The sequence below is a fragment of the Crinia signifera genome, chromosome 12 (assembly GCF_055691185.1).
Source record: "Crinia signifera chromosome 12, ASM5569118v1, whole genome shotgun sequence".
NCBI lineage: Eukaryota > Metazoa > Chordata > Amphibia > Anura > Myobatrachidae > Crinia > Crinia signifera.
Window position 1 is genome coordinate 23,974,955 of NC_139228.1, and position 12,234 is coordinate 23,987,188.

Consider the following 12,234-nt stretch of genomic DNA (forward strand, 5'->3'; position numbering starts at 1 on the left):
TTCTACTAAAGGTGAATTATTTCCCCTTCTTTTCACCTGATAGTAACAGTCTGTTATATGAATATCTGGTCATTTATGGTCGCAATAACAATCGTTCATTTACTTGAAAACACTGTTTGAAAGACCACTTTCCTGTAAACCAGGCATGTGGAACTTTTGGTCCTTCAGCTGTTGTTGAACTACACATCCCAGCATGCTCTGCTACAGTTTTGCTATTTGGCCATAATAAAACGGTTCCAGGGCATGCTGGGATGTGTAGTTCAACAACAGCTGGTGGGCCAAAGATTCCCCATCCCTGCTGTAAACCATAGTGGTGAGAACATAAAGTGATAAGAATGCTTCTATGACTGGGAATTGAAGGTGTACAGGACAGAGCGTATATATATTGACAAATTGGAAGAATTGCAGCTCACGTCCACAACACACCTAGGAGAAGGTTTATATTCTCTGTTGTGTGGTGACTTATTGTATAAAGCACGTTCCATAAGTTAGAAAAAGATTGCAGCTGTAGTCAGAGATGAGACCATCGTTAATCTAGAAAGATTTGAAAACCGCTGTTCAGAACTTTTACCTGGTTAAATTTGGATAATATTGCAAAGAAAGAGCAAAGAGCAAAGAAAGAGCAAGGGGGCAGATGTATTAAGCCTTAACAAGAGATAAATGCAAGGGTGATAAGGAGAGATAAACGTCCAGCCAATCAGCTCCTTACTGACTTTTTTTCAAACGCAGCCTGTAACATGGCAGTTAGCAGCTGATTGGCTGGATGTTTATCTCTCTTTATCACCCTTGCATTTATCTCTTGTTAAAGCTTAATACATCTGCCCCAAGATTCCTTTTCTGCATAAATCACCTTTGCTCATCTAGAATATCCGTTGTAATAGCAGATAAAGGTTTGTCTTCTATGTAGATGACAGATTAGATTAATTGGTTTATTGAGTTTTATCAAACAGATGTGACCATAAAACCCATAATGCCAGTAATGAGCAGATCTAGTTCCAGTAGTCGTAAAACTATATAAATCTAATGCTCTCAATTTAGTTAGATCAAAACCAAATACAGGACACCTAGAATGCATCTTATTTATTGGTTTTGTGGTCTCTTATGTGTCTTGTTGTTAATCTATTTAAATTTTAAGGATACAAACCAAAAACAATTGCAGTTTCTACTATTTAAACCTGTTGGTTTGTAGCTCTGTATTGGGGTATAGCCTTGGTAGCTAAAATTATCTAATCGTGTGTGTCTGTGTCTGTGTAAATTCCATATTTTTATTTATTTATTAACAGTTTTTTATATAGTGCACAAATCGCTAAAATGGGCGAAAATCCTTCAGTGTGTATGCACTGAGCGATTTTCAACCCTGTGATTTTCCCCATCATCCCTCTGCATTACAAGCTGGGCAAAATCGCCCAGTGTTTATGGACTAGAGCAGGGGTGGCCAACCCGCGGCTCTCGAGCCGCATGCGGCTCACCCCCTGTTAAAGTGCGGCTCCTGCTCCCACTCCCCTCTCATACATTAACCCCTTGAGTGGTGGGTTTTGCTGGGGCAGGACAATCCTACCAGGGCAGGTTTGTCCTGCCCCAGTAAAACCCACCACAGGACGTTGGAAGCCTCCCCCCCCCCACACACACACACACACTCATCCACACACTCATCTTCCCTGCCGCCGCTGCCCCCTCTGCCTTATCCGCCTGTCACATTCAGCAGTGACGTCTGCGGCAGGCTGGGGGATGTTCGCAGCCTGAGGGATGGGTTCGCAGCCTGCCGCCGACGCCACTGCTGCTGTAAAATGAGTGGCAGCTGACCCGGCATGGCGGCCGGGTCAGGGGAGCTCTGGCGTACGCCGGAGCAAAGGTGATGGGAGGGAGACTGGGGGGGGAGGGGGGGGGGTGACAGAGGGGGGCTCTAGAGGTGCTGCACACCTGGACACCACTGGCACGCACCTATTCTATATTAGTGGTATGCCCGGAAATTTTCCGGGACAGCTCGCTGCGGAACATTTCCAGGCATACCACCCAAGGGGTCCAAATAGACCACTCCCCTTTTTTCATGTTGTTGGCTCTTGAGCTTGACTATAGATATTTTTTGTCTCTTTACCTCTGACCGGTTGGCCACCCCTGGACTAGAGCTACACCAAAACTCCTAAGAACCACACACATTCTAGGGGTAAAAAGGCAAAAAACAGAACATTAGGAGTGACCCATGCATAGATCACTATGCTTAATTTGCTATAAAAAAACACTACTCTTAAGTGCCTAGTACACTATAAGTAACATGAGACAAAACATTGAGGGAAAATTATCCCACCTGTGTAAAACAGTGTGTGTTGCCGTTTCATGCTTGGGGAAGGTAAGATAACATTTTTGCACGTGACTGGCAAAAGGCAATAATTAGCCAAATCTATTCTGCACAATGTGAGTGGATATCTGCACAAACATCGATACCTACACAGAGTACATTCATCTGCAAATGGATAAGCTTCAGCTATCCAAGAACGATATTAAGTGGGACACTGGGTGGTTTATCACTCACCTTTAGTGCTTGGCAAGAGGTAATACAGATTCTTCTCTTGACGTAGCGGAAGTTAAATACATCTTGCCAGTTACTGTAAATATATTTGTTGAACAGCAAGGTCTGTTCCCACTGAGTAGTAAACCAAAAGTTCTTGTTAGGGGAGCAGGTGAAACGCGTAGGTTAGAGTTTGTAGCTTTTTATTGTTCTTGCGTCTCCTCTTTTGTATTTTTTGGCAGATTGTATTTCTGTTGTCAAAACAGACGATTAGTTATGTGAATGATCTCTCCCTTTGTATATGTATAGTCAAGGATATGAGTTAAAGTGAGAATATTTGATTCCCATTTAAAACCCATCGCAGAAACCATAAGAGCCAGCCGATAACCAGGATTAATGAGATCATTGCTGTACTTTATCTTTCCCAATATCTTTTAACATGTTGGGAGTAAAGGAGTCTGATTCAATGGATTGATCACTACAGCTCTTCTTATTTCAAAGGTTACGGATAATGTTGCGGAGCCAGGAGAAGAGAATGCGGATCAGTCATCTGGATTCTCTAGGAGGAAAATCCTATCTAACTGGGACCGCTATGAACCGGCTGAGAAAGAGAAGGAGAATGAAGTGTTGCAGCGTGGGACGGATTACAGTGTCCTCCTCAGTTCGGCAGGTTGGTGCTCAGACCACTTAATGGTATCCTATATATACGTAATGTAGGTTCCCATATATGTCTTTATTGGCTCACTTACAGAGGTCAGGGAAGGATTATTTTGTGCAGTCACTCATTGTTTTTTTTTCAACACAGTGAATTGTCTGTTTGTATTTTTCTGACAGTGCGTGGGCAGGAGCTGGCATTTACCTGATTTCCCTGCCATGTGCTTGAGGGATTTTTTTTGAGCTGAAAATGTGGAGTTTTAGAAGAAATATTTTCTTTTAAGAAATAGATAATCCCTCGATGGCTACAAAGCAGCGAGCGCATCAGTTTATTGTGGTTTGGCAGAACATGAGCGACGGGAAACAAAAATGTGTCAGTGGGATGTTTTATCGGAAATAGCATTTCCAATATATTTGAAGAACGTCGCTCTGCGCTTTGTGGAATAATGAAACCCCTTTATTACTGTTCGGCACAGATGTGCAATAACACTGTTCTATACATGGCTGCCAGTCTAACGCGACAGAACGTCTCCATAGCATTGTTTAGGGCTAGATTTCCTACACTATGGAAACCATTCACAAACTCTGAACTCCGATTGCCCATACTTAATATTCGCAGTGCTTGTTTTCCGTCAATGAACACAGTATGCTTCAGGAGTACGGAATTTCCACAATTTTTATTCATTCTTTTTACACTTTAATGGGCTATTCTCTGCTTTCTTAAGTACACACTAGATGATATTTTGAATGGTATTACCGATTCCTATGGTTCAGAACGTCAAACTGTTTAACCTCATCCAGGGCGTACCCAATATGTAGCTGCGTGGAATGCAGCATAGCCACTGCTGCCGGCACGTGTGTGTGTGCACGCACACTTGTCAATGCTGGGTCAAACCGGTCATTATGTTGTTGAGTACACACTTTGCCTGCTGGTGCCGGATGAGGTCCCAACAATCGGGATTCCGACTGTCAGTACACCAATATTGGAATCCCAACTGTAAAATGCCAGACAGTTGGAATCCCGACTGTAAAATGCCAGACAGTTGGAATCCCGACTGTAAAATGTCCAACAGTTGGGATCCCGACTGACAGGGGCTATTCTTCCTCGTGGGAGTCCAAGAGAAGCGCAGCAAGCCACAGAGTCCCCAGTGTGGCGAGCGCAGTGAGCCCGCAAGGAGCTTTTCTGAGCTCGTCCCCCTGTCGGATTACCGGCGGTTGGGATTACAATGTTGGTATAATGACCATCGGAATTCCAACTGTCGGAGCCACATATACACGCACTGCCTTTTAATCTTTCATCCAAAAAAACCCCACAAAATAAAGTGCATAGATTCATTCATTCATTCAGCTGGTGTACCACCAATAACTGAGGAAAACACCCTGGTTATATATGCCTAGAACCCTAACCCGAACACCCCCCCCCCCCCCCCCGGATGGTTCTGTGAGCAAGGGCTGAGTTGCCCAGCAGGCTTTTTTTCCCAGTGCATACAAGGGCAGAAAAACAATTGGGACTTTGTGATCATGTTATTGCTTTGAGTGACAGTAAGACTGTAAAGCATGCCCTTTGTCTGCAAGAGGCTGCAGTACTTACTGAGTTCTGTATTGTTCTGTCTGCTTGGAGGATGTGTAAAATCAGTTGGGTGATGTGCGTTGCTCGAGGCTCTGACAAAGCACTTGGCACTGTATGAAATACACAATACTTTTGTCCCAGCACTAATACTGATTTGTGTAATTAAACAAACATTTTAAATGTCAGTAATTGTCTTATTATACTCTTCAGGCTATGACAACACAGGTAGCATAGTGTTGTAAAAAAAAATCCTATGGTCTTGCGCTATCTCTTCACTTGCTTCTATACAGTGAATAGGGCTGTCAGCAATCTGATTGGTGATTAGCTCCAGCCAACCTCCAATAAGCATTCTGACAGAAATTCAAATCTGGCTGTAGGCTGGGAAGCAGGATACTGCTTTGCCGTTCTGATTGTGTATAATTCTCTACTGCTGCCCAAGAAGCTCGGGAGGCAGATGCCCAAACCCAATCAGCCCGAAGGCCCCTATAATTGGGGGCCCTTGGGGTAGCTGCCCGTTGCACCCATATATTAAGATGGTCCTTGTTCCTAAGTACAATACATGAATGTCTTCTATTTCTTCTAGGAAAGAATGGACGGTTTATTTCTGACTGCCCTGTTAGTAGTAGTTTTGTATTTTATTCACCGCTGTTTTTTGTCTCCATCCGCTGAGTACATCTGGCACGAAGATGCCATTGATACTCTCGGTTCTGGGAAATGCCGTTGGAATATGCTGTCTCTTGTGATTGCCATCAGCCCTGTCGGATGCTAAATATAGATGATGCGGAATCATTCTCCGGCTTCAGGATTCTTTTACTTTTACTTTACTGTCTTATGGGGTTAGTTTGGCTGCCGCTTGCCCCCAGGCTCGTGCATGTCATTCCCATTCTCCGGCTCTGGTATTTGTTAGAGTTTGAAATCCTGTGACAAGACGAGGCTGACCTGTACCAAAGGGCGTGAAGGGCTCCATGAGTGTGTCATCGGGAAGCAGAGGTTTGTAAAGACAAGCTCACCGGGTCACAACTGCCTACAGCCTGGTAATGGTCATACTGTACCTATATACCAGTAATGTAAACTTATTAACATTTTAATTGATGGGAAGACTCCAGGTCTAATGTCCCTATTGCTGCCACAAAAAACAATAATCCATCGATTTCCTTGTGACCCCTCTTTAAAGGGACAGTCTCTCTGTTTTGCAGATTTTTGGGATAAAGATGTTTTGGAAGTCATGTAGATCAGGGGTGGCTAAACCGGTCCTCAAGATCAACCAATGGTCCACGTTTTCCAAATCACCTAGTGCACAGGTGTAGTCATTACTAACTGTCAGATTTTCAAACATGTTGCATAGATCCAGAGGTTGCCAGAAGTGGGCAAGGGATAAAATCTGTATACTTCCTTGGCCCTGCATATCTCATGTTTCCTTTGTCCCCACTTCATTTTAAAAGTATCCGCCCTAACAGAATATTTAAAAAGCTCTACTGTTCAGAAAGACCCTGTTGATGTAGTTTTTGAAGTTAGATTTTGCATTCAACGGTAATCCATTTTTTGCTACTAGAGTAGGCATTAAAAAACTGATATCTAATGAAGGGTTGGCACTGGCTAATATTCGCAACGTGCCAAATACCTTATAAAGTGCGTTGGGGAAAAAAGTAGCAATTTATGCCAGGTGCACATTCTATATGCCTGTGGGCCAATTTTGCCCATTTTTAACTGTTATTTTTGAGCAAATGCATTATTAGACATCAATACAACTGCTAAATCCACTAAATACAGCAAAAACAATTCCCTGTTGTCTTATGAACGAAAAAAAAATTGCTTTGCTTAAATCAGGCATGTCCAAACTGTGGCCCTCCAGCTGTTATGAAACTACACATACCAGCATGCCTTGCCATAGTTTTAGCATTCCCTAATAGAAAAACTGTGGCAAGGCATGATGGGACTTGTAGTTTCACCACAGCTGGAGGGCCATAGGTTGGACATACCTGGCTTAAATGATACTCTTCTTGCATTTCCTGATACTTAATCTGGAAAAGCACCATCAGAGCCTTTGCCAACTATAACAATAAGGGAAACAAAAGAAATGTTGCAGGAATACGTTTCCCTGCTGTCACGAGACAATGCTTTTCTTCCGGAATGACTTTGAGACCTTAGTAGCCTTCCATGGTCTGATGAGTCACAGAATTTGGCCCTGGCCTTCATGTGTTTTATCTTTCTCTCCTGGAACCCAATATGGCCACTAAAGTCAATATACATTGGGTTGACCACTGAAGGTCGATAGGTCTTATGTCAACACCTGAAATGGGTTGACATGGCTAAGGTCTGAAGGTCTATACAAGCATTAGGTCAACAATGGGAAGGTTGACAGTCAAAATTTAGACATGAGTTTTTTCAAAAAATGTGGAGCCGTCATGTGCCGTCAGGCAGTATTACATACCCTACAATCCACTATGGCATGGTGGAAGAATATAACCGTGTGCCGAGCGCAACAAGGCAGCGAGCCCGAAGCATGGCGAGCACAGCGGGACACTTAGATGTGTCCATGTTGAATACGTCAACATTCAGGACAAAAACATGAATACCTCATGTTGACATTTTGAATGTCGACCTAATTCTTGCGTCAACCTTCCGAAATTGTCAACCTAAGCTATGTCGACCTTCGGTGGTCGACTCAATATGTCGACCATCATTGAGTCCACCCTATGACCCATACCCCCTGGAACTCTAGCATTAAATCCTCCAGCTGTTGTGAAACTACAAGTCCCATCATGCCCTACCACAGTTTTGGTATTAGGGAATGCTAAATAAATGGCAAAGCATGCTGGGAAGTGTAGTTTCATAACTGCTAGAGGACCACAGTTTGGACACTCCTGCCATAGGCAAAAGTTGAAAATGAAACATACTCATACCTCCCAACTGTCACGATTACAGCGGGACAGTCCCGATTTTCGGGCCCTGTCCCGCTGTCCCACCCGCTGCAGGCATTGTCCCGCTGCGGGGGGTGGCAGTTGGGAGACCCCCCAATCTAATAGAATAGACATGTGCGCATGCGCACAGCGTCTATTCTCGTATAAAAAATTCTCGTATAAAAAAATGTATAAAAATGAGGTCGCGGCTAATTAGCCTAAGCCGCGCCCTCATTTGCATACGCCCTGCCCCTTTTCCCTATTGCTTCGGCACGAAAGTTGGGAGGTATGCATACTTGTAGAAATGAATGATCAGGTTATAATAAAGTAGTGTGACACTACGCAGTAGACTTGGAAAGGGATTTGTTGGAAGGGAAACCAATTAGACTACAGGCTTGTTAACAAAACCGTCTACCCTTTCATGTCATCTATTGCTTGTTTCATGTTTGTAGCATACAACATCTTCAAGCCTAATTGTGTGGGGGGATAAGTGCTCCCTAGGTACGATTGTGCCAGCATAGGAACAAATACGCTCTAACAACACTGGAGCTCTTCCTCCTGAAAAAGGCTCTCACACTGCCCATCTCCGGCCACCGTTACAGCACAAGCTTGCCTATAATAATGATGATGATACTCCGTAACAGCCTGTTGAGCTGTGTAAATCTGTTTTGAAGACCAGATATTCCTTCGCCTGTGATGGAAAATGATATTCAACAGATGATGCGACGACTGCCTTAAATAATCAGAGGCTAATGATGTAAAATTAAAATTCAATTTAAATTTAATTATTTAGCCCCGGGGGGACGGGGTAGGGAAAGCATTCCCAGTCAGTCAGTCAGTTCATGTCATCATTATGTCTAAGTGGCCGTTGCTGGCAAGAAATATTCTGCTGTGAATTGATGATTTGTCTCAATGGATTTCTTTTTTTGTTCTTATGATCCCCCCCCCCCCCCCCCCCCAAGAACTGTTTCCTAAGCAATACTTATACTGAAGTGTATTATTTACACGATTGCCTGTGACAGTCAGATAGATATTAGGGAGGCTTATCGAGCTAGTGATCATTTATAAGCTCAGCGGTAGGTTTGATTTCAGTGGATGAAAACTTCGCATCGTTTTGGGCATTTGTAAAGTTATTACTTTTCTATTTCATGCACAACTTTTTTTTATATATCTATTTATTTATTTTTTTCAAATTTACAACTGCAATTGTAGAAGAACAGTTGGTAATTGTTAGCACCGCTGTGACGTCCGTCTATTTACTGTTAAACCATTGCAATTGTCTAAATAAGTAGCATTTCAAACTTGAGAACTTTGTTGCTGTGCATGAAATCATACACTGGCTGTAGTTTGTGCAGTAGCACATGAAAACGGGAAAGAGGCGTGGCATTGTCACTGTTGGGGGCGGGCCAGCCCCTCTATGTAACTAATGAGGTATGCCCCAGCGATCAGGGTCAAATATGGCGGTGTTTCCAGTGGTGATGAGAGAGGGGGTCCTAATTACATGGCACCAGGTCTGATGGTGGGGCCCAGTAGGGCCCCTGTTACCTGGCAGCAGCTCTTCTCAACCCAGCGCATGCTGCTGTGTGCTGGGTTGCGGTGTGGCTAGTGAGGTGCTTCAAGTACTATTGTTCTCAGTATTTTATATTCTCCCATGATTAGGCCACGCCCTCTGAAATGTACCTCGGCCCATCCATGCTCTCCACTGCCCTGGGTGTTTCCAGCACCTACGAAGGTGCTAGACTTCGTCCAAGCTCTTTGTTTAATATAAATAATGTAAATAGATGCCGGCATCTACTCATGTGGCGGCAGCGGGCAGGTTGTTTTTGCAAGGGTGCATTTTGCCCTTAAAAATTACGCAGGGCACTATCGTGAACGCCAACTATTTATACTCTGTTGAATAAAATATATGAACTCTAAGGTATTATAATACTAGTGGTATTCATCTACCTGTCTGTATCTATCCTGAATGTTCTGTGTCTGTCTTGCACTATGGAATCCTTTGGTGCCGTATAAATAAATCATAATACGCAGACCGAGTTTTGTATGGAAATGATGGAAGGTCAACTTGGTTAGCGTTTACATCTGGAAAGTGCAGATTGTGGTGCTACTTACAGATTTCATTTGAATTGAATTATCTAATCTAATCCACAGGAAACATAAAGTTATGTTTCTACAGTTGCTTACCATTAACCTATTTCCTGACAGTCTCAGTTATGTTGCCTACACACGTGGCAATCCCCGGGCATCTCAGTAGATCGCTTAGAAAATGCCCGTACATCGCTCTGTGTGTAGGGGCCATAGCGGTAGTGTTGTGTGGTCCCGTGCGTTGCTATTGCCCCAGTGATTAATATCCAGCTTGCTGGATCAATCTAATTAATCGCTGGGGTCACCGGTGTCCAGGCCAGTGTTCACGGAGAACATTTGCCCTGACCGATCGCTAAGCGACACATCGTTCAGAACGCTCCTCTTCCCACATCTCCCCGTGTGTAGGCCGCCTAAGTCTACACATACCAAGACAATAGTCAGATAGTATTCACTAATACCTAATTAAACATTATAACAATATGGGTAGCGCGGTTAGGTCATGGGTTAGAATCCCACCATGGCCCTAACTGTACAGAGTTTGTATATTCTCCCCGTGCTTGCGTGGGTTTGCTCCGGGTACTCCGGTTTCCTCTTACAATCCAAAACTATACTGGTAGGTTAATTGGCTCCCAACAAAATTACATTTAGAATTAATGTGTGTACACGTGGTACGGATATATAGATTGTAAGCTCCAGTGGTGCAGGGACCGATGCGAATAGACAAATATTCTCTGTAAATCCTTGCGGAGTATGTGTGTGCTACATAATCAACTGAGAGGGGGATGCCTAACCAGACAAATATTTTATGTAATTTCAATTGTACCTACGCTAATGAAATTAAGGTGGTATAGGAAATCTGCAGAAATTATTGTAAAATGATAATTCATAGATAAAGTTTATAACTGCATCTGTCCAGGAGAGGGGAAGGAAATTTCACATTTCTGTATCCAACATAATATTTTTAGTTCTAGGAATTTTGAGACCTGTCCAACTGTTAAATGGTATTCTCTCATATCCAATAAACTTGCGCGTTATATCGACAAAAGGTTTATTTCCATATTTTTTTAAAGCAAACTTTGGGTGGTATCCATTTGGCAGCAGCAAGATGACTCACAGATCTTGGTTGCAGGACAGAAAACAGATAGTTGTAGTAAATGGAGTGCATTCAAAGGAGTGTAATGTTAGGAGTAGAGTACCCCAGGGATCTGTACTTGTCTTGAACCAGTGCTTTTTAATATCTTTATTGCTGACATTGCAAATGGTGTTGATGGGAAAGTGACAGATGACACAAAGACAACTGGGTAGACACACCAGGAGTTGTCAAACAAATGGGGGATGACCTAGGTAGACTAGAGGAATGGTTAACAGAATGGCAACTACAGTTTAAAACCAAAAAATGCTAAATCAACCACTTAAAAATAGAATTAATGGTACTATATGGGAACTACTGAGGAGGAAGGGGATCTAGGAGTCACTATTTCAGGTAACTTGAAGGCAGGTAAGCAATGTAATAAAGCATTGAGGAAGGCAATTCCGCAGCCAGCGTAGTTAGTGTAGTCAGCGTCCCTGTCCGTATCAGCGTCGTGTTCCCGCAGCCAGCATAGTCAGTTAGCGTAGTCAGTTAGCGATTATTACATTGTGTGGGAACCATTGACCATTTTAACCTGCCTGACATGACAGGTGTGAATGTGTTCCTAAAACACCCCCATTATCCACCCCAGTCTGAAGCGTGACGAGCAGACGCGGTACGCATCCTCCCAACCTTTTCAAACCCCCACTATCCACGCCAGCCCGAAGCATGGCAAGCACAGCGAGCCCAGCGGAATGTGTCCTCCCGACCTGTTCATACCCCCACTATCCACGTCAGCGTGGAATTGATTTTATAAAGTGTGGCGAGGGGACGCGGATTACTTGACGTGTAATCCGCGGGCTCGCTGCACTTGCCACACTTTACAAAATCAACACCCAACGCGGACGTGGATAGTGGGGGTATGAACAGGTCGGGAGGACACATTCCGCTGGGCTCGCTGTGCTTGCCATGCTTCGGGCTGGCGTGGATAGTGGGGGTTTGAAATTGAGGCATTTGCCAGTATGTAACATGGAGCACTGGCAAATGCGTCCTTTTTGTGCATGAGACGCACTTGCGCACCGCACCCCCTTTGTGCAGGAGACGCACGCGCTACCGAACCCCTAAACCTGTCCGTCTCCCTGAAGCGGACATGGGCAGGGTTACTGTACCCTGCCGCAAGAATTACTGAGACGCTCGTGCGTCTCAGACAGATGGAGCACCTCTCTGCCGGCGCCCGCATGATCGCCTCTCCGCCGGCGTCCGCCAGCACAGGGGATCTGGCGGTTACCAGCGCTTTGTGAGAGGCGCTTACTAAGCTTGCCAGGAATGCCGGGGACTGAGCTGCAGCTCACAGGGACAGTATGGTGACTACACTGCCTGACGGGGACACTGCGCTAACTACCCAGGGCTGCCGCGGGAACACTACGCTGACTATGCTAGGCAGCTGTTT

General features: G+C 44.2%; 2 protein-coding genes across 2 annotated transcripts in view; one reads left to right on the forward strand and one right to left on the reverse strand.

Annotated features, from left to right (window-relative positions):
- Window positions 1-12,234, reverse strand: part of CHRM5 (cholinergic receptor muscarinic 5) — a 131,723-nt gene that overhangs the window by 44,812 nt on the left and 74,677 nt on the right. The window lies entirely within an intron of this gene.
- AVEN (apoptosis and caspase activation inhibitor) overlaps window positions 1-12,234 on the forward strand; it is a 281,141-nt gene that overhangs the window by 28,151 nt on the left and 240,756 nt on the right. The window contains exon 2 of the mRNA XM_083167852.1: window positions 3,008-3,176. Coding sequence (XP_083023978.1) covers window positions 3,008-3,176 — 169 coding nt within the window. The remainder of the gene's footprint in view (window positions 1-3,007; window positions 3,177-12,234) is intronic.